The sequence below is a fragment of the Morone saxatilis genome, unplaced genomic scaffold (genome assembly GCF_004916995.1).
Source record: "Morone saxatilis isolate NCDOM2014 unplaced genomic scaffold, NCSU_SB_2.0 Contig15, whole genome shotgun sequence".
Classification (NCBI taxonomy): Eukaryota; Metazoa; Chordata; class Actinopteri; family Moronidae; genus Morone; species Morone saxatilis.
Genome location: NW_023339707.1, coordinates 5,324,371 through 5,349,068, shown reverse-complemented (window position 1 = coordinate 5,349,068; position 24,698 = coordinate 5,324,371). Strand labels below are relative to the sequence as shown.

Genomic DNA, 24,698 nt, shown 5'->3' with positions numbered 1-24,698 from the left:
ACACACACACACACACCAGTTAAAGACATCCATCCATCTTTTCATGTCCTCTCACCAGAATTTGATGTCCTTTGACTTCCCTCTTGGGCTTGCTCTCGCTTTGGCTGCTATAGTTATTTCCACATGTAAACAGCAGCTCAGGGGGGCTGCAAACCCAACCCTTGTTGTTGTTAGTGCTGAAAGGCCCTCACCAGAAGCTATTGCAGAGTTGTGCGTATGTGTGTGTTTGTGTGAGTATGTGTGTGACACGGAAAGAAAGGAGGCAGTTGGTAGAAGAAAGGAAGAAAGATGATTTATTACCTGACAATCTTTCTGTGTGTGTGTGTGTGTGTGTCCTTTTATTTCTGCACACAGGTCGACTCCATCAACAGCCTGCTCAAAGGACCTGTCATGGCCAAGGCCTGTGAGGAGACCAAGCATTTTTACTCTGACCACAGCCAACCAGGTATTTATTTATTTGTGTGTTTGTGTGTGTGCGCGTTGACTGCTTGAAAGGGAAGAGGGCGTGTCCTGATGCTACTGTTAAAAAAGCTGTTACACAACAGATAGACACACTCATGCATTCCTGGGTTTTATGTGAACAGAATTCCGCCAAACAGAGGATTGGACTGTCTGTTGTCGTTACATTATCCACAAGAACATCCAGGAGGACCCTTGGAACCTGCCCAACTCTATCAAAACCCTGGTGGAGAGCCTGCAGAGATTTGTGGATGGTTAGTGGAACAGACACACACGTGCACATCTACATGTGATCGTTTACAGATACAATCAGTCATTCCATCTTGTTTTCCTTTTACCTCTACAGATGGAAAGAACCAGCTTCTCCTGGCTCTGCTCAAGTGCACAGGTAGAGTAACATGTCAGCATTACACAGAAACTAGTTCATATTGAGAGAAAGGTGGTGGCGAGTAATCACACTAGATAAAACAGTTCTAATTTTCCATCAAATTACCAGAAGAGTTGTCAAGACCGGCTGTGCAATCACTCAGCAAAGTTGCTCAGCAGTCTCAAGCAGCAGGAAAGGCCTCATGACTGCAGTATTTTAAATGATTCCAACAGTTTAGAGCTCTTTGCAAATGAGATCATCCATCATATGAAAATACAGCCAGTTCTACATTAGGACATCTGCAGCTCCTTAAAATATCTTTTTGAGATTATTAAATTATAACAAAAATATTTATTTAAAATGACATGAATACAGTTTCTTTGGAATTTTTTCAACATCTAATTAGGTTATAGTTGAATTTTTTCGTCACGTTAGCTTTGAAGTATTGCACGTTGACTTTCGTTTTAATAAAAAACAGCCTGATTTAATAGCAATATACCAAGTATGTTTTGATTTCATCACATCTGCTTTATTACAAATAGATAAAGCAGATGTTTGAATTGATTTAGTTTCCAGTATAATTGAATAGTTAAAAAAAAGTCTGTATATTTGTACAGGAATGAGGGTTGGTGTCAGAGCACATTATGCTGAACTGTACACAGTGGCAGATGGTGCTAGTTAATGGGAGATATCCTCTCAGGGGATCCAGGCTAATTTAATCAAGTATACGTATTGGAGCAACTCCAGGACACATGTAATGAGGAAGATAACACTGGGACCTTCCCCATGATCTCCCCCTTTGTACCCGTGAACTCCCTCCATCACTCTCTGACAAGAATATTTCTCCCTCTCCAACCTTCCAACACCAGACACGTCTCTGCAGCTGCGGCGGGATGTGATCTTCTGCCAGGCAGCGACGGGCGCCCTGTGCACACTGGCGGAGCAGCTGTTGGCGGCATTGCGATCTCGGTTCAACAACGCCGGCGAGTACCAGGAAGACGGCAAGGAGACCAGCCGCAAGTGGTTGGAGCAGATATCTGTCATTGGCGTGTTGCTGAACTTCCAGTCCACGCTAGGACCACACCTGGTGAGGACAGGTTTCCTGTTGTTCTTTGACCAGAAACTGATGTGTTTTCTAACGTAGCCATAGCTTCAGGACGGAAGTCTTACCTGATGCAGTTTTAAGAAAACATGTAGTGGCTTTTCTGTTGTGTATCAGCTTTTTTTGATATGTTGTTGGTCTTTATGGCTGTCTAGCCATGCAGCTTTCTTCCAACGATCAAAACTCTCTTCCTGGTACGACTTCTGAGCTTTCTTTCTCTTCTCCGGCAGAAAGAGGAGCGGACCATGCTTGAAGACACCAAGGCAGCCCTGTTGGACTTGGACAAAGTCACTGTGTTCTTCAGGCAACTGGAGGATGAGTGTCTCGTTGCAAGTAAGAGACTCTATCAACAAAGACTGACTTGGCCCATTCAAAACAAACTGCTGCTAAAGAGCAGCTGTATGGTTTGACCAACTCGGAATAAAGTTCCATTATGTGGATGTATGGTAGCTATTGAGGGTGAAATTGCCATTTTGCTGTTGCAGATTTAATTTTCTTTTCAGTGGCGAGTGACTGAACAGGGAACTAAAACAACCCCATAACGGCTCCATAAATCATCTTAAACAAGGGCAGAACCTCGTCCTTGTTGTCCTTGTATTCCAGATAAGATGATCCCTTCCTGACAGGCTTCCTTTAAACTTTAATGCTGCTGTGAGACACATGAAATACACACACACGCACATACATGACACCGTATATATAACACATACTTTATGGAAGCACCCACATATTTACACAAACAGTGCCTTTAAATACTCATACACATGTAATTCTTGCATAAATTCAGCATATGTTGGAGCATGAAAATTATTTTGTGGTTTGGGTCGCTGCTGTCCCGCCAAACGCTCAAGGTCGGGACATTTATTTCAGAGTAAGCATTCAAATACAATAGTGTACTGCAGTTATTTGAACAGAGAATGCACCCAGGTTTTTCATAGTGGGCATTGTGAGCATCTTGACACGAGTGTATGTATATAAAGTTTAAGACCTGGGCATATTTGTGCCTTTAATAACCTCAGTATCTGTATTCACTGAAGGTGCTCCGGGCTACCAGAAGCCTTAAAGCCAGCACATACAAAAGGTCGACTGCATCCTGAATCAGTTCTCTTTTCAGCTGCCTCAATATGGCCAGCAGAGATTGCCGCTCAAAGGAAAAGCACAACATGCACTTCCCATTTTAGGAGGCAAAGCTATGGATGAAGCAAGGATATGCTATTATAGGTTCACTCGTAGCAGCAGAAAGTATTTAGTGCACCCATGAATATATTGTGCATCAACATGCAAATCAATGCATGCAACACGTATTGGCCTGGTAATTCATACTGCACATATTCATTATGTACGACAGGCACGTAGAGAATATAGAGAGTGTGCAGACCCAGTATCTTACACTTTAATATAAAAAAATAAATTGTTAACCATACTGCTCTGCTGACATTGCATTTTATGCTCAGACTGCTGCAGTGCAGGCAGATGGTTTGTGGCAGCAGCATCCATTGGACAGTATTGATTTGCTAATAGCATCTTCAGCAAACTGGAAGCTGCATGTAGGTAGGGGAGAGTGATGTAAGCAGCACAGAGCCTGAGGCCCCTGAGTTCAGCCTTAAGCATCACAGCCAATTCCACAGGATTATGACTTGATGGGCTCTCTAGGAAAGAGCGCTGACCCTAGAGGTCGCTCAGTAAAAGGTCATACTTTCCTTTTTCTTGGAACTGCTCATGCACCACTGTCAGAAAATGTTAGGAGAAATCGGCTTATGAATTATTACTAGTCATGTATTGTTTGTAGATTTAGACAAGTTTCCTGCTCTGCATGCAAGTGCTGCAGTAATGACAAATTATTTTAAAACTGCAGTTGTTTTAGGTGCAAAATGATATTTAAAAACAGCTTACATAAATAGCAGTATGTGTTTTGCAGATTGTTCTATTATGACTAACACACAGATAACTACCACTGTTATATATAGATGTATTTTTTTCCATTACTGTACATTACAGTGTTGAATCAAAACTAAGACAATGCTGGAGACACAGGGAGTTCTCCACATTCAGTTCTGGCAGGGTGCACTTTGGAAACTTGCAAATGATTTGAAATGATTGATTCTCAATAATGCAGCAGTATGTCTGTGCTGTTTTTAATGACTACAACCAGCGGAACTTCTGACTATGACAAATATATTGGAGGGTGCAGAAGTTAACAGTGACAGAGGACAATGCACAGGTGTCCTTTTTCTGTTCACTGTAAAACTTCACTATTGATTCACTATTACTTACTCTACCAATGTTGAATTGTATTTTGAATGTGACAAATACAAACTCTGTGGATGTCTATAACAAAAACACTGAATGCTCTTAAAGGTTACAATACCCACTATAAACTTTATAGCCACTTACCATTCTCACATTTTCATTTGCTGAGTGGCTCAGACAGCCAAAAGTATGATAGTACAGTCTTGTTAATGTCTCCCATCTCTGCCTGTATTGCAGACACACCAGTGTGTTACCAGGTGGAGGGCAGCCGACAGGCCCTGAGGGTCACCCTGTACCTGGACAGCTGTCACTTCAGTGAGCTGCCGAGTCGGCTGCAAAATGGAGGCAGCCTCAAGCTTCAAACTGTCCTCTTCACCAGGAGTAAGTACTGGGCAGACTGGGACAGACGAACTTGAGAGAAAGCTGGAAGTCCAGGGTGTAGATAAATAGGTACAGCACAACACAACAGGGTCAAGTGGGCCTGGGTGTTGTTCCTTTTTAAAATACAATACCGGAGTACCAGAACAATTGTTTTATGCAGAATTTGAGAGAGAGTAGACCAGAGTCAGTGGAGTCAAATTCAGGGAGAGTTGTATGCACTATATGCACTATACGTTGAATTATATGATTTAAAAGCACTTTATGCTTTATGCAGCCTCTCAGCCTCTCACACATGCACATGTCCTGATATCTTTATGTGCTTTTATTGAGTTAGATTGTCGCCTTTTATTGGTTATTTAAAACTGCTTTTACATTCTCCTTTCCGGACATGATCCTTCTAGTTCTCCATCAGTCTCGGCAAGCCTAGTATGAATGGATAGCACTATGCATCAAGCCGGTCTGCCAAATAGCCATTAATTTTCCATAGACAAGTGCCAGTTGGAACACTAACCCAATGAGACAGTTCATATTGCTCTCATGTACTTCAATGTAGAACAAAGTGTTGCTACACAGCCTGAGAGCCATTCAGCAGTTGTGATCTGTGGATGAACACTGCCATCTGCTGGAAAACTGCAGGCTGGACGTAGGGACTATGAGGCCCCTTGTCATATTGCACATGCTGAAGTTTGTGTGAGTGTGTGGCCATATCTGTGAGCACCATATGTCCTCATGTGGATTAAAAAAATTATTTTTTTCCTAAAAAATGAGATTTTAGGCAATACTCACTTTTTCAAAATATTACTTTAGAGACAAGTTTAGGATTAGATTTAAGGCTGGTTAAATTGGATGGATTTGGTGTTCAGAGTTAACATTAAAATCATGTTAATTTGAGGGATAATGATGAGGTTTGAAGAGGTCAGGGTTAGAGTTGGAGGGCATGAAGATATGCAATCATATAATTGTGTGCCCATATGTGTTGATGGAAATGCCTCCTGCCTGTTTGATCCAGCACTGGAGCGTCCAGAGGGAGTGTCCCAGCAGGACTACGCAGCCATGGAGGAGTTCCAGCAGCGCATCAACGCTGTCTCACTAGAGAAGGTCAAGGCCTACTACCGCAGACTCAGGTAAACTATGCTACACTGCATCGCAGCCCTCCAGCGGCTTAGTCACTAGCACTCAGGATATATTTCACCTTAAAGGGAGAGTTCACCCTGTAGCGTTGCATAAGCTAGCAGAAACTACGCTTCGATTTGCAAGGTCTAGAGTCAAATGACTCCTTTAGATTTACTGTTTATCAGACCTAAGCATGTGTAGTTTTTTCTTTGCTATGAAAATGCTTAATAGGACAAAAACAATCAATGTTGCTAATTTTTGATCATTTTAATTTGAAAATTAAACATGTTCATCACAGTTTTAAATATAATATGTGGAAGATACTTTTAGAAAACAGAATGTTTACTATAAAGCCTCATATATATATATTCAAACATGGTATAAATAGTGTAAACCTTTCATGTAGCCTTACAATGTCTAAAGGTTTAAAGAGCCTCTTTAGTTGTAATTGTTTTTTTTGCCCTGTAACATATTTGTGTCTTTCTAATGGCCTGTTAATATGCTTGTGATTTCTGATATCTGCACGCTAATTCCCACGAAGTGACTCATGCAGCATTAATAAATGATGAAACATGTAGTGTAGCAGATGCATATTCTATAAAGTGAGGTACTCTAGATGCTCAGTGACTCAGCTCTCACACAGAGTGAGTCAGAGGAGAAAAAAATCTGTAGATTTCCAATCGAGATGGAGAGTTTTAAAAACTGAAATGGATATGTTTTTGTCCTAACAGGGCTTTCTATTTGGAGAAGTCCAATCTCCCTACAGACTCAAACACCACAGCAATGAAGATAGACCAGGTAAACATACACTTATTTTCATGTATTTCCTATTTACTGCTTTTGCTGTGGACATTACAGTCTATATGGTCTTTTATCACGTAACTTCTATCTGTTCTTGTTACATAAGTCCATTTTTTATATAATGTTGTGACTGGATATAAATGCAAGCACAGATACTGGGCCTTGAAGTTAGAGACCTTCAACCAAGCATTTCAAAAGTAAGATGAATTGGTGTCCTGTTCCCTCCACTGGAAACCCCCACTAGCTCGTCAAGACCCCCCTTTTAACTCCAACTAACCTCAACACTTCAACATTATAAACTGCTTCCATTCGAACCTGAAAATCCTAGTGTCCCAAACTGACTGTAGATGAAATAGATTCCAGTGATTAAAACTGAATAGAATAAACAGTAGTTTCAATATATAGAGCTTTATTATCAAAGACTGCAAAGAGTTGAACCTCTTTGTGTTATTTTTGATGGTCTTCCCCGATTTCTGCTCGTGCTCCATCTTAACAAGTCAGTTACTCTACTTACTCTACTAGTCTAGTATTGAATATTAGAAATATATCAAGTAGTGTGTTTTTTATCTAATTTGTCTCAAATTTAATTGATGTGACTGTATTATTTTGAACTAGTCTGCTTATGTTTTTATACTGTCACATGTCTTGAGATAACTTTAATTATATAGAAAACAAGTGTCTTTTTTTCTCAACTTGGTTTAAAAAAAAAAACTGATTTGAACAGTCAATAGTAGTTTAAATGACTTGGTAAGATGGCCACTTTTAATAATATTGTATTATATCATCTTGTCAACAGTCCATTTAACCGCTGACCCTCTTCAACCTTCATTGTCTCCTCCTCATAGCTGCTGCGACCCCTCAACACACTGGATGACCTCTGTCGACTAATGCAGTCTTACGTCAATGTGCGCCCGAGTGCCCAGGGCCACCCGTCAGGTGTCAGCCTACTGTGTGTGTCCTCTGAGCTGTGTAACCGCCTGGGAGCCTGCCACATCACCATGTGTGGTACAGGCATGCAGAGGTCAGCCTGGCACCAAGCCAACATTATTATACTGCTTGTAGTACCACTTGACTGTCAGCTGGAATAAAGATTAACACAGTGCAGAGTGGATGACATGCACAGCTGAACCTCAGAAGTGCACCCTTTGCCTCATTGTCTTGATTAATTCCTACTTTGAGGTGTCCAGCAGGTGCAAATATGACAGATAGGACATTAGCGTGTTTGTTAGACCACACAGCGCTGACCTTTTTGCCTTTTTGTTTTTTGCAGATGTACCTTAAATGTGACACTGGAGCAGGCAATGATCTTGGCCAGGAACCACGGTCTCATGCCACGCTGCATCATGCAGACCATGGATATAATGCGCAAACAGGTAAACCTCAGGGGCAGTTGATCTCGGAAGTCCAGTAGAGATCCCTCAGGGTCTTTTGTGACTTCCCCCACTAAAGTGTGGTTTGTTAGTTGTAATTGTATTTTTGCAGTAGAAATTATTTTAGTAAGCACCATCAGTATCACAATATTAGTATGTGTATTCTTCTGATATTGGTGTATATTGGAAATAAATGCAGAAATCATTTTTGACAGTTTGATATTGGATGCACTGAACCATATAATATAATAAACAATTAATAACTTAATAATATATTAAAATATTAGCATGGATTATTTCTTTTGGAAAACTTCATTTTGGTAAATGATAGTCATACCAAAGTATGCCATGGTACAATTTTACTGAAAGTCAAAAAATAATAATAAGTTTGTCATTCATCTTATAGCATATGTTTTCTCTTCTACCAGGGAGCAAGAGTTGAGCTCTCTGCTAAAAATCTCAAGGTAATGGACCAGATGCCTCCATCATTCCCAAGGTACGGTATAACTGCCAGGCTTCTCTTACCTCGACATCAGTAGATTATACCATTCATGGTCTTATACAAGGCAGATTCCCCTCATTTGAGGTTTTTCTTTTTCAACAGGCTCTTCAAGCTGTGTTTGCCACCTTCAGATGGAGAACTCTAAGAAAACAGTCACTTCAGAGAACTCATCAGAAAAGGGGAGATGTGGAAGAGGAAGATATGATGAGAGATGACAATGACAAAAGAACGCATGTCTTACTGCTTTCCTTCCAAGACACACTGCCAATGGAAAGACCCTTGCCCCGCCCCCCACTGCCCCAGTTACACAGGGATCATTCCACCATGGATACCACTAGCTTCTTCAGTGCAACATACAGGCTAAAAAAGACTAATGTCAGGGAGCACCTACGGTGAGACTGATAAAGCCTGAAACTCAAGACTATACTCAACTCATGTACTGTTATGCTGGGAAGCCCCCCAGAAGTATTAATGCTTTGGCTGTCTGTCTACACAAAGCTGACATGAATGACTTGACAACTGGTGCAAAATATTCACAACATAAGTGAAAGGGAGATGCCATTTTAAAGGCCTCATAAGAAGACATCCACAGTGATTATGCTCATAACAGAGCTCTTATTATTAACTGGATTAACCAAACTACCTGTAGCTGACTGTCATCCTAAATGCAGATGTTATCCATTTTGCCTTGGACTGCAACTCCAGAGAGCTGTCTCTTTCTCTGTTTGGGCCGGTGTTCCCCAGGGCTCAATGTTTGGACCCCAAGTGAAGTAGAATACTTGTGAATACCCTGGTATTCCTGTCGGTTGGCTGGCTGAATAGATAGAAAGTTAAAGATAGACAGAGAGGTGGAAGTAGGGATTGAGGGACAGATGAAAAGACGAATGATCGGGGGGGCTGCTCTTTCTTCAGCCCGTTGCATGTGGTTACTGTGCAATTACTGTAGGTTTAGTGTGAGTACTGTATTACTGCACTATATGAAGGATAGTTATTTATTGTGTCCGGAAGGAGCATTTTATCCCTCACTTATACTATATCAGGTATTAAAGAATCTAAAAGCATTCCAGCCTACGTATTGAACAGTATTTAAAGGACCAATGGCATGCCATTTTTTAGACGTAACTGCTTGTGTATTTTATTTATATGTATGGACTTTTATCATGTCAGAAAGTGTTACTTTGATCTTCAGGGAGAGCAAGGGTGGGAAGAAGAACAGAAGCTAGCTAATCAGAATCAGGACAAAGGAAGCTAAAGCAAACTATATAAGGCTGCTTGACAATAAGCAGCCAAGTCAACAGGTTGGGATATGGAATCTTTGTTAAATTATTAATATATTAATTCAAATGTACTAGTTGGAGGGATTGCCTTCTGTTAACTAAGACATTTTTTTGATTTTAAATTGGTTTTTACATTGTCATTGGATTATTGTATTTACTGTAGGTATTAAAATAAGCACAACGATTGGTCCATTCAAGTTGTAGTGTTAGCAAAAAGTACTGTATGCAGTTTGTGGATGATGTAAACAAAGGGATCGTTTCAGGACTGAAACCCAGTAACATTATTTTACTGAAGATTTTAATTTCTTGTACATACAAACTGTAACAATGTCAGAGAAAAAGATAGGATGTGTCTCACAGCAGCAGAGTAATGCTATAAATTAAATTGGATTATTTTTATGGAGATAATATAGTATAGAAAACATTTTCTATTCATGACTGCGTTTGAAGAGAAGCTGTTTCTCTTTGCTGAGCGTAACCTCACTTACAACTTGTTTGTTTGTTTTTGACTGTTAAAAAGGTTCGACGTGCATTTCAAGAATCTGTCTTGACATGCTGCTTTCATTAGGCGGATCACTTAATCCCTTTTATTTATTTAAAAGCAGTCTGGTTCCAAATGAGCATGTTGGAATAGTATCTACACATCCCTCGGCACTAGCATGGCCGCTCTAAATTTGCACCCCTCTTTCGGCATATAAGACTCATTATAATGTCCCTCAACAAATTAGATCTTAATCTGAGCAGTGTACATTGTATGAACTCAGAATCTGGTTTTAAGTGTGTGTCACCCGTTTAAATTAGCTAATGACTGCAGCATGTTGGTGTAGCTGGACAAACGAATATGTCACTGATTACACGTTTATTTACATTATTCTAATGTTTTTGTATATACTTTATTTGCAATTTTATGTTGCTTGAAAATAACTGTACAAAGGATCTTTGTTGAATCTTTCTAAAATTATCATTGTAAATGCAATCTTAACAAGATAGTAAATAAAATGTTCACAGTATGAATATGTGTTTCAGTGAAGCAAGTGATGATCCAACAATTTTACTACAATCTTGTAATTTTGCTCCTTCACAATGTGTCCTACCCATGTTTATGTTGCCTTTGTTGTCGTCTGCTGTGTTTGACTGCAGTTTCACAGGAATGACTCACAGAAGATTATTACATCTCTTTGCCTGATCACACCATATCGGCAGGCTGTGACTAAGTGTTACTGGAAGTCAACAATAAGACCTCTGACTGAAGTGGTTTTCATTTTTCAGTCCATAATGTTTCTTTAAGTCACTGTACATACGCTCTTTGATCCTGGTTTCTTCCGAACCTGAGGCTTATCATGGGAAAATGGGACTCACTCAGAACATACTTTTATACATTACTATACATTTATGTAGCATATTCATTTAAGTGCTCAGCTTAAGTGAGGGCTGAGATGTCTTGCTAATGTTTGACGGACGCTTCAAGATTTTGGCAAGTTCTCTATGTGTCCTATTACTCAATCAAAGAGTATAATCCTTAAAACCACAGCTTGACATAGTTTTTAGCCCTGACTGAGGAAGTCTGCACATATGAATATTCCATGACCATGCAGCATTAAATGAAAGCATTATTCGCAGCTCTCTTGGACTTGAGTGGAGCGGATGGAGGTTATCTCGGGATAGATTTTATAGAAATAAAAGACTTAATTTCCCCCCAAAAAAACACAAAAATGATCCTCTCCTCCTAATCAGCAACTTGTAATTGTTTTGACTGAAAAGCTCCAAACTGACAGCCCAGATGTTATTGCACAAAAAGGGATTCTGGTTATTAAAGGATTGCAGACAGCCTTTAGATTGCTGATGGCTAATGATTAGACTGTGGAGTGAAAATCATGTGCATTTCTCTCCTCGCTTGTCAAATGGACGGATGGTGCTAAGGTAAAAGCATACACTGTGCAGTTTCTTGTGGTTATTGCAATTGGTTTTCTTGGGAAGGGGGGGGGGGGTGAGACCGACAACCGACTGCATTCACCACCAGCAGCAGCAGCACACACCCCTCAGCACCGGTGATGCGTCCCCGCGGCAAGGACACGGACAGCTCCTCGTCAGAGTCGTCTCGACTTTAGAATGGTGCAGAAATCTCTCAACGGCGGGGTTTACCCAACTCAAACCGGAGAGAAGAAGCACAAAGTCGGGTTCGTTGGGTTGGACCCCGGTGCTCCTGAATCCAACAGGGACGGGGCGCTGCTCATTGCGGGCTCGGAAAGCACCAAGCGGAGCAGCATCCTCTGCAGACCCAGGTCCAGCATCTCCGCCGGGAGACCCAGACCGTCGAAGAAAAATGCCAGCTATCGGAAACTACAGAATTTCCTCTACAATGCGCTGGAGAGACCGCGGGGATGGGCGTTCATCTACCACGCTTATGTGTAAGTGATGTTGAGTCTGTCATCGTGGCCTTTTACTTTGGGGCGCCGTTACTGTGTCGGGATTTTGGGGAGCTGTTATGGAGTTTTGCGGGTTTTCCATCTCCTACGTTTGATCAGATGGCGCATTTAAGTGTTAAGCGTTGTCATGCTGCCAGGCTGCTGTAGCCTGCTTACAGGAGGGGTGTCACTTCACCTGCATAACTCCTGCTCGAACTCTTCATATCGCAGCATATCACGCTTATGTCATACTGACATGTCTGCAGTCTGTGTTTGACATGTGGCCACATTTTACACTGCTTAGAGTTTCCATGTGTTGCGGCAGCATTTCAGCACCGCTGTCTGTGAACAGCTCCGTGCAGCGTCAGTACTCTCACTAATTAACGTCGCAGTCCAGCTCTGCACTGTCATGTGGACTCTACATACACTGTGCAGGCAAAGGGAGTGTTCTGGATACCACAGTTAGTAACCAGGCAGTCTGTGAGCTTCTTGTAGCTAGAACATGATGCTCTGACTGGTTTACTGTGTGTGTGTGTGTGGTCTTGGTTGAATACAACATTTTGACTCCAGTGAGGCCATCATAAATAAGATAGTTTGGAGATCAGTGACCAATGAGGCACGCAACCCCCAATAATGGCAATCCTTTTAGAGAAAAAAAACCACCCTTAATCCTCACTTTAAAGCGCCACTGCAGACAGTGACAGTATCGTGAAGTTGGGAGACGAACAAAAAGAATGGTTAGAATCTGTGGATACAGATTTAGATCCTGCATTTCCCATAATGCAACCAATAGCATGTTTTAGGTAGAGCCTCCCTGCCTCATAAACCGCCCACATCACTCAAACTCCATGTCTGAAAAGCAGCAGCATCTGTTTAAATAATTCTGTCATCCATTATCAATATTTTCTCTGAGTTGATAAAGCTCCTCCAGAGCTGCAGGAGACATTATTCAACTGTTTGCACAAGCTGAGTGGTTCCCCAAATCAACACAAAACTGACCTTTGTGTGTAAAATCAGTGGAGTTTCCTTTTACGTAACTTAGTGTAGTTTTGTGCATCCTATTAAGGTGAGAGACAGTAATTGCAGTGTGATAGCTCTACTCTCCAAATAAAAAGGGGATAAACTGCAGTAGGTAGTTTACCCTTCAGCCATGCCTGAATCCTTTCCACTCAGTGATACACATGCTTGGTAGTGAGGAGGTGAAATGGCCACAGCATTAAGGAATCCACTGTGTACAGCATATCGACTCCCCAGAGACGGCTGCATGCCCAGAAGTAGCCTGTGCTTTTTAATGTGAAACAACACACACGACACACTTGCCATACAAGCGTCTGGGAGCTCTTGAAATATTAACTGAATACTATAGCAGCAGGCTAAAACTCCATCTTCACCATTTGTTTGGGTTTTTGGGAGATCTTTATTGACCAACGCTGCTCTTAGGAAACTTATGACTGAATCTAGTGCAGGCAGCAGTGGTGTTTTTGTAGGATGTTACAGCATTTGGAAGCCTAACTACACCAAGCAACCTAGTTAGAACAGGGTCAGCTGCAAAATCCGAATCCTCTGGAAAGCATGTTGTAAATTAGTACACAACTCTACACTAATACAAATAAGTCTGATCTTAAAGGACACAACACATCTGCATAGACTAACCACAACTCGGCCTCTATTCCATTTGTCTGTTCTGTGCATTATTCATAGTCACCACACTTCATTTAATCTCCCAACTTTTCCAGCCAGCTGATTTATAAAACTATCATGTGCTGACTTCAGTCAAATCTTCCCCCTCCTCCTGTGTTCTTTAACTTATCTCTGCTCCAAAAGACAGCGTTGGGCAAACAAAAAACGACACCGCCACCTTGAACTGACAAAGACGGCAGTGCAAAATGTGCTCGTGCTCAGGCCACAGATATTTCTTTTTGACATGTATCCTGCTGAAATGTATAGGATAGGTGTTTTCTTGCTCGGCCTCATTTGTAATGCATGTGTGAATGATCAATATGTGGAACATGAGTACTTACGTATAGCCAGAGTACTCTCTGCCTTGCTGCCTCTCGTCTCTTTCTCTTTCTTTCTCCCTCTATCTATCTAGCTGTCTGAGACCAAGGCCACCCTTCCCCTCGTGTTCTGTCGCTGGTCCAAGTTCGACATCAGTTAAAGGGGAGAGACACAGTGATCCACAGTCAAGGATATTGCTGTGGACCTAAATCTTAAGCTTGGACATTTTGAATTCTTATAAGTGAAAAAGAAAACCTTCTACAGCAAAAGCTTCTTCCAGCAGCCTGCGCCAGAACAGTTCTGTAAGGAGTGCCAATTTGCAAAAAAAGGCTTTTAATTTGACGGGTTCATCGTTCAGCTACATCCTATACTGATCTATCCAAGCGATGGTATATTCCTGCACTGATACAGACATCTGATATCTTCACTGATTTGGCTTCAATAGGAGCCTCATTACTGTCTGCTCTACTGCGGGAAGCACCAGCTGTGTGAAAAAAGTGAAAGGCCTCTGCAGCTGTAACATGACAACATGTGTCAGTTCTGCACCAAAGTGGAACAGACGACTGCTAGTGGAAAAGAAAGCAAAGAGAGGAGGGCAAAAGAAAGAGTTCAGAAAGGGAACAATCAGTAAAAACAAAATAAATGTTCTGTTAAACTCTCATAAAGTGGTTCAGAGAGACAGTTTGAGGACATGGTCCAGTTATTCACTAGTCTGCTGAGCTGGCCGGCTGAAGACAAACTGGGGAAGAAATAAGGCGAGGACAGAAGCAGACAGATGCTGGCTGCCAAGCCGCTGCAGAGATGTGATCGAGTGGTCTGTTTTAGCAGAAGCAGGGTCTGAATGCTGAGTCCTGTAGTCATGGGCTAGGAATGGATTGTGCCCCACTGTGATTTTGATGAGAAGCCCCAGAAAGCTGTTAGGATGTTTTAATATTTAATAATGTCGTCCTTTTGGATGTTGACATGGAGCTCTCATTAAATGCACCCTTGCTCAATTTAACGCACACAAGAAGAAGAAGAAAGAAGAAGATATCCTTTATTGATCCCCTAGGGGGAAATTGTTTTTTTTTCACTCTTTTTTTTTACGAGCAACACACTCACAGGCTGAAATGCACACTTTCATCGTAACTGTCGACCATGCAAAGGAGGAGCGATAGGTGGACGTGAGGGAGGCCTGCCGCGGTTACCAGCGCCTCACGGCAGCAGGTTCAGGGTGTAGGGTTCGCTTGCTCAGGGCACCCTCCGCAGTTGCACAGGGAGGTGAACGGCCACTCTCCAGTACCAAAGTCCACACTCCATATTAATTATGTTTTGCTGCTGCAGCCTTACCTGGTCTGCCTGACTTATGCCAGCTTATGGGGGCTAATGTTAGCAAACATAAGGAAACCTTAGATAAATATTGCTGTGAAGCTGACATCCCAGAGTCATTTGGCTGACTCTTCTTTACTTGTGCTACTGTTGCACACTATGTTTTAGCATTTATCATCATCTTTTTGGCCACAGTGGCTGCTGTTCAGCAAGAGTTACAGAGGCTAACTTAAAATTAGTTTGGTGTTGTGAATTCATTGATGATGTGACAGCAAGTGTGGTACCACTTGTTAAGGTACTTGTAATAAAGCATTAATTAATAGATAAGGAGGGCCTTAAAAGGTGCTTTTGACATTAAAATATGTTAATAAGACTATATAAGTGTTAATGTGAAACACATGTACTGTTAGACAGTTTATAGACGGCTTAAAAAAGTTAATAATTATTTGTTATAATTGTTTATATGATCACAAACACATTTATTGAGTTCAACTTACTTACATATCAATATCGTGTCATTGTTAACTATTTACTAAGCTTTTGTTGTTGCTTTCCTAAGATTTCTAAACTTCATTATTCCTTATATTTGCAGTTAACTATGCATTTATTAACAGTTCATCGTGCTTTTTGGGGGTATCGGATCTAAAGTGGGAACAATGCTTATTAATGTGCATAATCTACTTTACTGTTTTGGTTCAGTCTCACTGGTTTTATGGTGTGATTTTTGGATGCAGCAGGCAGCTTTTTTTTCAACAGAAAGTCTCTGATAAACCTGCTGTACACAACCTGCCCACCGCGAACGGACAAAGTTAGGGACTAATTGATGAACATAGTAAAAAATTTTAAAGCTAAAGAGCCAGACATTTCCCTCTGAACAATAACAGAGCTAAAAGGACTATGACTTGGACCTACATTCATCAGATGGACTGTTAATGTTGCTCCATTTCTGCCGGATGTGTAAATGGGCCACTGTACAAGTTTGCCCATAAAAGGTGATAATATTTCATATGTGTTGTATTTACAACATGTTTCTGATGCTCCAAGTGGTCCCGGTTATTGCAAGTTTAAAAAATATAAAAAAACATGAATGATCAATGATCTCATTTTACATCTCAATTGTAGTGTTGCTTAGTATGTAGCAGTTTGGCCAGTCTCTGTCTACCCTGTATATTCTACATCTATTATTGATATCTGTCCTGGATGAGGGATCCCTCCTCTGCTTTCTTTCTTTTTTTCCCCATCCTTCCTTTCCTTTTATTTAAATTGACTTCACATGATTATCATAGTTTGGGGTGTCAATCCCACACCAAATAAAAATGTAATCCATGATTTTGCAGATAGATAGCAAACTATTAATTTAATAAAGGATCTGCTGCCCTGCTCCTCCCAGCTTCCTGTTTTTGTCTCTTTTTGACATCTTATCCACATAAAAAAATGCAAACTCACTTGACTCTCTTTTTAATGGAACAGGCTTTAACTGCCTTCAATTGCATTGTGTAATATAGCATTTGCTGATGTACAGTAGTTTTCACTTAGTAGACTGCTCTAAAGCCAAGGAACATTAGTTCAGAGTGCAGGCTTAGTGGGTATTATTGTTCTCTTTCTTGGTTCATTCATTCATTTGCAGAATACTTTTTATTTTGCACATGACATATACAAGAAGTGAAGACTTTTCCTAAAGCAGAAAGTGACAGCAGGTAGCTACACTAGCAGGGCCACTCGAGTATTTATTTACACAAGATGAGTGCCCCAGAAAGTCATTATCACCCTCAAACATCCCCCTTTAGGAGGCCACAGAGTGGACCCCGCAGTGCCGGCACATGGTCTTCACCGGCACTATTTGCTTAGTGAAAAATCCCCTTCTTCCTTATTTGCTCTCCTTGAGTTCGTCGCAGTCTAAATTTAGCGTGATGAGTATGTCTGGGTAGGCAATGTTGTGCTGAGCGGGGCAAATCAATGTTTCTTTATCTGCAGCTCAAGAGGAAATGCAGGCTTTTCTGCTTCCAACAACAGCCCCCTCAGCTTGATTGATCAATAATCACGTTCCTACTGATGTTGTCTGGGCCTTGCTGGCAACAAGAGAGGAGGTGTGCTTGTTGCTGCCTGTGGCTGTTTGTGGACTGCAAGAGTGAATGTGATTTTTACTCTAAGTGATTTTTATTGGGGACAGAGGTGGCAGATGAGATGGCATATAAATAGAACCCTGTCGTGTGTGTTTGTGACTGTAGAGAACTGTTTTGGTGGTGAAGGTGGTATCAGAATGTTACTTTATCGGTAGTTGAAACAGATGTTGATATAGATATAGAATCAGAAACAATTGATCCTTTTATTATTGGGCCAATGGAATGAAAACAATTAAGTGTAATGTAATAATAAATCTGCATCCTACTGGACATTTTTGATATTAATTGAAATGAAAACCCTTATGTTTCTTGCAGAGAGTTAGGTGAGAAGATTGATAGCACTCTTATATCTGTTCGCTAAATATAAAGCTACAGCCAGGAGATGGTCAGCCTATTAGCATTGATGCTGGAAACAGAGGGAAACAGCTAGCATGGCTCTGTTCAAAAGTAGAAAACCCAACTACCAACACCTCAGTGAACACATTATATATTGTTTGTTTAATCCATACCAAAACAACAAAAACAAAGTGTAAAAACACCAAGTTATGGATTTATTAGGGGTTATTTGCGGGACTATTTCACTGTGAGCCAGGCTAGTCAAATAATCTTCTTATTAGGAATAAACCTGCCTCCTGCGTGAACTGTCCGTAGCTAAAAAGGGTTGGAATAGGCTACTGTATTTTACCATTGGCCATCATAGTGATACTTGAAAAGTATTTTCTGAGGTGGTATGCAGTGTAAAAAGTTTGAAAAACACTGTGTATATGATGGATCAAAGGCAGAGGACAAATTTTAATTCAGTGTATGTAAAAAATGACAGAGAATGTGACAATAAAGGCTTAAAGGCCCTGATTCTAATGAGAGTGATAGCAGTCTTCTCATCTAACCAGTGTATTTCCTAAGGTTATATCTTTAACAGAGAATTGCTGCCTTAGCACAGTTTGTATTATTGTATTGTATTGTATAATACATTATGTATTCACATACCTTGTAGTCAGACCTGTGTTACCCTCTTTGTACTGTCCTTTCAATACCTTATGTATATTTGACTATGTCTCCCAGCAAGACTTTCTCATCAGGGTCTATGTATATCCGGACAGCATGAGGGAGAGGTATAAATGAACCTTTAGAGACTTCACCCTGCTGATGCTAATGGGAAGGATAGGCGAGTAGCTGTGGAAGCTAATTGTCTGACTGCTTCAGGAGGCAGGTTCTGTCCCTCTCCTTTATCAGCAAGTCTCTTCATTAGTAGGTACTGATGAGCTTGGCAAGGTCAAGATAGGAAAGTTGCATATACTGATGTCCAGTTAGACTCGCAGCCAGCCAGCTTCTTTGCCCAAAGCATTTTATATCAGTGGTCAGACATTAAAGAATAAAATTATAGTTATAGTTATATTATGGTAATTTAAGAACAAAGAGGAGCCTTAAGTTCTTTTGGTACTACATGGAATTAATTACTGGAGGACATTTTTTTTTCCGTGCAATCTCATAGCGCATTTGCTCTTGCAAGCTAAAGCAAACAAGTGATATCAATCACCTTGTTAAGGTATCAGCATGATCAATGTAGACCTATTTATGTAAGTGTTTCCAGTATACATAAAAAAATTTTGGTCTTCAGATGGCGAAATGATAATCAATGTGACAACTCAAAGTGCTATAAATGGCAAGATGTGAAGCGTCTGACTAACGGCCCTTAATATGCCTCATGGCTACAGTTGAAAAAACCAGGCTTCTCAGGGGGTCACAACACAATGTTTTTCTAGAAAGCAGGTGACTCAATGGAAAGCATGTGATTAGAGCTCAAAAACAGTTCAAAGCTTTATTTCAGTGAATACATAAAATAAATTTAACACAGTGACAAAGTGTGCACATGTCATTTGCACCTTCACTGTTGCAGGAGAAGGCGATGGACGTGATCATTTGGGCATCACATGGGTGCTAAAAAGAGGAAGAAATTATGTTTCTTTTGCCATTTCTGGCATATAGCTGAGGTATGTCAACCACTGGCACAATAGCAACCTGTCAAAAAAAATTAAAATCGAGTGAACTCGAATAGAAGTAAAACTAAATCTAACACAGGGTTGTTGATTTAAACTGAGAACATCTATACTGACTGTTATTCCAGTATACCACAGACAACTTTCAACAGCTTACAATTAATATTTAGGTAAAATAATCCAAAATATACTGACAAACTGCAGATTTAAGACAGGATGTAATAAAAGCTTTCACTATGCATGAAGAGCTCACCTTTCCCAAGCAAGCCTTAAATGCTGTAGCCATCAATGATGTATGAGATGCCAAAAACACACGTAAACTGTAGATGTAAGAAAGAATGACCTCAACCTAACGAGGTAAAACACTGGCAAACTAACACAGCACTGGTGCAACTACAGCTGAATGTGCTAAGAGCTAATGTTTGCCATTTGTTGGTGTGTCTTTATGCCTCTGATGAAGAATTATAAAGAATATGACAAAGATGCAGCTTACTGTATGGACTTCTACCGTTGCTACATAACATTGATCACTGTCATTTCATTTTAATTGGCTGTCAGCCAGCGGCCGCTGCCAAGACTCTGATATGACCAAACAGAAACTGACGCAGCAAAAAATTGGAAATCTGGTGAGCCGCAGTTGAGAGGTCAAATAAATTCTAGCACAAACCAGATAGGGAATCCAGGGAGGATTGATGAGGGCTTGATGAAGCATAACAGAGAGTAAAAACTTAGATGACCTTGTGTGTGAAAAGCAGATGCTGTTGATGTTTAGCCAGATTCACTCTGAATTGAGAGGAATTTGTGGTAAAAGCTTCCTCGAAGAAAAGGTTCAGAGGCGGATAATGACTTAGACTACCAGTAAACTATATCAGGATTAAGACAGATAAGACATTTATCTTGTTGCATTTGTATTTTCACAGTGAAGCGTTTTCTTCTGGCTTCTGGATTGCTGAAAAGATCATTGTCTGAGAGAACAAATTCTGCTGACCATATCAAGTCTAATTAATTTAAGCTGTTACTAAATCACAATTCAACTTCTAAGTCTTTTGGAATGATTTGATGAGAAATTTAATCCTTAGGGTTAGGGTTCAAGATTCAGTCCTGGCTAGATCAGTGTTGAATGGTGTTGCAGAGAATGATTGTTCTGGGACTGTAGAAATTCAGGTTTTCCAGTCTCAGTTTCATGACTGGTGTTACCTTTTTCCAGACCCTAGGTGAAATTTTACCATGAAAGCCCCCTTCAATATTTTTATATTAATAGACCGTTTTGACAGCAGCCATTTTGTCATACAATACTATATAGACAGGTGTTACCAATAATACTAATTAAGGTTCCATTCAGGTCAAACAGAGTCAGGGTGCTGCTATTATGTTATGTTGGCTCATTGGAAAGGATCTCCTCAAAATATACAGGAATGAAGTCACACAAATAACAATATTCTCCAACATTACACTGAAATATATTCCCACTCTAACAAGTTATCTAACAATAAAAACAAACTTGCCATTGGTAAATGGAGCCTACATTAATAATGTATTATAGGACTTTTTGTATGGCAAAGGTGTCACAATAGTGATGAACCCACAGCTCTACGGAGGACACGACGATACATTCTAAAGTTGCTCTGTGTCTGCTGGATGTGTAAATAGGTATTATTAACATTAATCATAACAACCACCCCATCATTTATGCATTTTTTGACTGATGTGATGAAATAATAAACATGCTGTATGCATGTATCTCATTTCCCTTAACTGAACTTGACAGTTGGTCTCTACATACGTATAAACTTGTTTCATAGCAAAATGATCATTATCTCATACTGTATGTTGGTAAACTGCATCCCTTTAGTGTAGTGTAACACCTGATCCTGTGCTCAAGAGATACTCTGTCATTCCACAGTATCTCTACTATGATTAATGTCGGTTGCCCCTGCGTCTTTGAAAATCCTGCATTGTCCTAGTATTGGGTTTCACCAAGCACTCTCCATTAGCTCTGCTTTGGATTCCTTCCAGAAGATCTTTTCTGAAGAAAGTCCCTGAGGTCGGCCCGGCTGTGCCTCTTCCTTTGAAATCACACGTTATCTTCCATCCAATAAAGCGTTGATGGTCTCAGCCAGTGTTCTGGAGGTGTGGCTGCAGAATTGATTTTCTTCCAAACCTCTTTAATGTCTCAGAATCACATCACTCTACTTAAAACCCTTTGCCATCTCTTTACTATTTTATCTAAAAGAAGCATTGGTTTTTATTGATCTTTGAACAGATTTGTACCTGTTTTTTGGTCATTTGGTTCAAGGTGTTGTCCCGGTCTTAACAAAGACTAATTAAATCACCCCATTAACCCCACATTAACTCTCATCCTATATTGAAAAAACTTAATATGATAAACAACATTAATGACTAAAGATTGATCATTTTTTGTCTTTCCAGTGAAGAACTACTGACTCACAGCCTGATATACTCACTCTGTCCATTGAGGCACCCTGAAGCAGGCTGGCGACAATTTCAGCAGATGTTCTACACTCACTCACAGGTTTTTGGATCTGTGCTACACTTGTGTGCAAACGTGTACACATAGGGTCACTTGAGGTTTCCTATGCAAAACCTTAATATGACTGAATGAATCTAATTCATTCAGTAAAAATTCTGTATTGAAATGAGCATTCAACTCACCTAACTTAATCTGCTCGCCTGTTTCCAGTTTTTCTATTTAAAGTTGCAACCAGGAATTTTCACTTTGTGTTGGTCCTGGGGGCCCTTGTGGACAAAAGCAGTAGTGTTTCCACGGCCTATTCATCTGATTTAAGGAGGAATCCAACCCAGTGACAGGCATTAAGAATACCTACATAGAAATAGCCTTCTTGCTGATGGTCTTTGTCATATTAGTCATATAGATGCATCAGTATCAAACTGAGACTGTTTCAAACTGTTAAAAACCCCTTGTAGTACGCTTTCTTTGTTATTTACTCACCAGTTCACATATTTGGTCATCCTAAGTGAGCTGCTGCTCTTAATGCAGTTTGGCTTGTTTCCACTAATGAAGGCACCACCCAGGATCTGCAGCTCTAATTATTCATTCAGTCCCCAACTGTACCCACTTAAGCTTTAGAAATTGATTAGCAGATGGTATATTATGCTATCCCAGCCATCACACCAGCTGAACATTAAATCCAATGTGGAAATACCTCAAAGTTTTGGTACGCCCATAATGGTATTTAGTCACACAGATAGTAATGCTTTTATTTTAGTAGTCCGAGTGATAACTGTTGACAGTGGTCTGTGGTTTATCCAGATGAACTGGAGATTGCTATTGACATTTTTTCAGATTGTTCAGTGCTTTGACAAGCAAGAATAAAATTGTCCATATGTCTGCCATTGTACTGCAGTGACAGACGAAGTTTTAGAGGTGAATCTAGCATATATAGATACTAGCTACTAGGAGTAAGTTAGAAATATGTGACCCTTAAAGATACAGTTAAAATCAGAACCTTTTCTTGTATTACAGTTCCAATCATTCATTTTACTAATGTGTCTTGATTTTGAAGTAATTGTGGAATATTAAGACATTAGGACTTCATGGGTTGTGTCTGCTGGACTGACAGATGTCTTGGCACATGGTGGTTGCCATCTGCTTGACAAACTGAACACACAAAATTAGGATTTTTTGGCTTAACTGACAAGCATGGCAGTGAGCAGTAAACCAAACCCCCCAGAAGCCTTTCACTGACACCACAGAGGCTAAATCCATATGTAATTCTACAGTTTAGGTTATGAATCAAGCCAGCTGTTCCACTGAATATATTTACCTACATTTACCTACCTACTTACAGGATTTGATTAACAGTGACATACTTTAGCCTTAACTGTTTTTGTACTTTTTCCCTATCTCTTCTAGCTTCCTCTTGGTCTTCTCCTGTCTCATACTTTCAGTCTTTGCCACCATCAAAGAGTTCAAAAATAGCTCAGAGAGTGCCTTGTACATCCTGGTAGGTATCCTTATATCTTCTGTATACTCCTTATACATCCATGTGACATGGTTGATTTTCACTGTTTTGGTTTCTTCCACAGGAAATTGTGACCATCGTGGTGTTTGGAGTGGAGTACATTGTAAGGATATGGGCTGCTGGCTGCTGCTGTCGATACAGAGGATGGAGAGGGAGGCTAAAATTTGCCAGAAAGCCTTTCTGTGTCATAGGTGAGAAAACAGGGTCGGTTTGTGTTTTGCTGGCTGTCATTTTTCTCACCTTGCCTCACCAGAACACAGCGCAGACACATTACTGTGTTTTTCCATTCCTTATATTTTCAAGTGCTGGAGGATTTTAGCGAGGATATTGTCACTATCTTTGTTATGCTTTCATGTGATTTTCAGCATATTCTTTGCCTTGAGGTTATGCTAAAAACAAGGTGAAACTAGATTTGTAACCATAGAAGCCTCAATGACAATTCAAATACTAGTTATCCCCAAGTAATTATTTCAACTGTTCAGTTGCAAGAAACATGATGCTCACAGTACACACTAAAGTGTTGTTAATACAGTCGGATTTGATCAAGGAGATACTATCTCTTGGCTCCAGCGAATGTAGAATTCTATGATTGTGTTTCGCTCTCTCTCTCCAGACATCATGGTGCTGATTGCCTCAGTATCTGTACTGGCAGCTGGATCTCAGGGCAATGTTTTTGCCACCTCGGCCATCAGGAGTTTGAGATTCCTGCAGATCCTGCGCATGCTGCGTATGGACCGCCGCGGAGGCACCTGGAAGCTGCTTGGATCTGTAGTTTACGCCCACAGCAAGGTAATCACTTTGTTCACCAGCGGTTCACTAGGACTAGGGGAGCTGCCACCCCAGTTTGGTGTCAAAATGGTGTAAAATTTAACACATTCATTTAGATTTATTTGAAAAATAAACATTTGAAATTTTACATAAATTCACATTTATTATTATAATTCATTAATTAATTCATTTTTTCAGCCCTGAGTAATGTCTGTAATCTTCCTTTCAAATTGCATACAGCCTCAATAACCTCCATAAATAAACTAGGTACGCCTGTACGTTGCCCAAGAGGCAAAATCCAGGGCCAAGATTTTTAAGTGGGGGAAAAGGGGGGCATCCAGTAGAAATTTTATCTTTGTGTGGAGCCCTACCACAAATTTGTTTTAGAATCTTCATTGTTAAGACATTCATTTGTATAATAAGTTATTTTATGCCAAACCTTCTTTATAAATACTAGTGCAGTGCCCGTAGGA

General features: G+C 40.3%; 2 protein-coding genes across 2 annotated transcripts in view; both read left to right on the top strand.

Moving 5' to 3' along the window:
* The window catches only part of prex1 (phosphatidylinositol-3,4,5-trisphosphate-dependent Rac exchange factor 1), a 77,009-nt gene extending 66,377 nt beyond the window's left edge, over nt 1-10,632 (top strand). The window contains exons 29-40 of the mRNA XM_035656448.1: nt 355-445; nt 585-713; nt 806-847; nt 1,696-1,913; nt 2,159-2,261; nt 4,416-4,559; nt 5,569-5,683; nt 6,404-6,470; nt 7,319-7,494; nt 7,744-7,846; nt 8,272-8,339; nt 8,448-10,632. Of these exons, the coding sequence (XP_035512341.1) occupies nt 355-445; nt 585-713; nt 806-847; nt 1,696-1,913; nt 2,159-2,261; nt 4,416-4,559; nt 5,569-5,683; nt 6,404-6,470; nt 7,319-7,494; nt 7,744-7,846; nt 8,272-8,339; nt 8,448-8,490 (1,299 nt within the window). The 3' untranslated portion in view covers nt 8,491-10,632. The remainder of the gene's footprint in view (nt 1-354; nt 446-584; nt 714-805; nt 848-1,695; nt 1,914-2,158; nt 2,262-4,415; nt 4,560-5,568; nt 5,684-6,403; nt 6,471-7,318; nt 7,495-7,743; nt 7,847-8,271; nt 8,340-8,447) is intronic.
* Nucleotides 10,633-11,731: 1,099 nt separating this feature from the next.
* Nucleotides 11,732-24,698, top strand: part of LOC118324987 (potassium voltage-gated channel subfamily KQT member 2-like) — a 31,317-nt gene continuing 18,350 nt past the window's right edge. Inside the window, exons 1-4 of the mRNA XM_035657514.1 lie at nt 11,732-12,030; nt 23,349-23,439; nt 23,522-23,648; nt 24,071-24,246. Of these exons, the coding sequence (XP_035513407.1) occupies nt 11,732-12,030; nt 23,349-23,439; nt 23,522-23,648; nt 24,071-24,246 (693 nt within the window). The remainder of the gene's footprint in view (nt 12,031-23,348; nt 23,440-23,521; nt 23,649-24,070; nt 24,247-24,698) is intronic.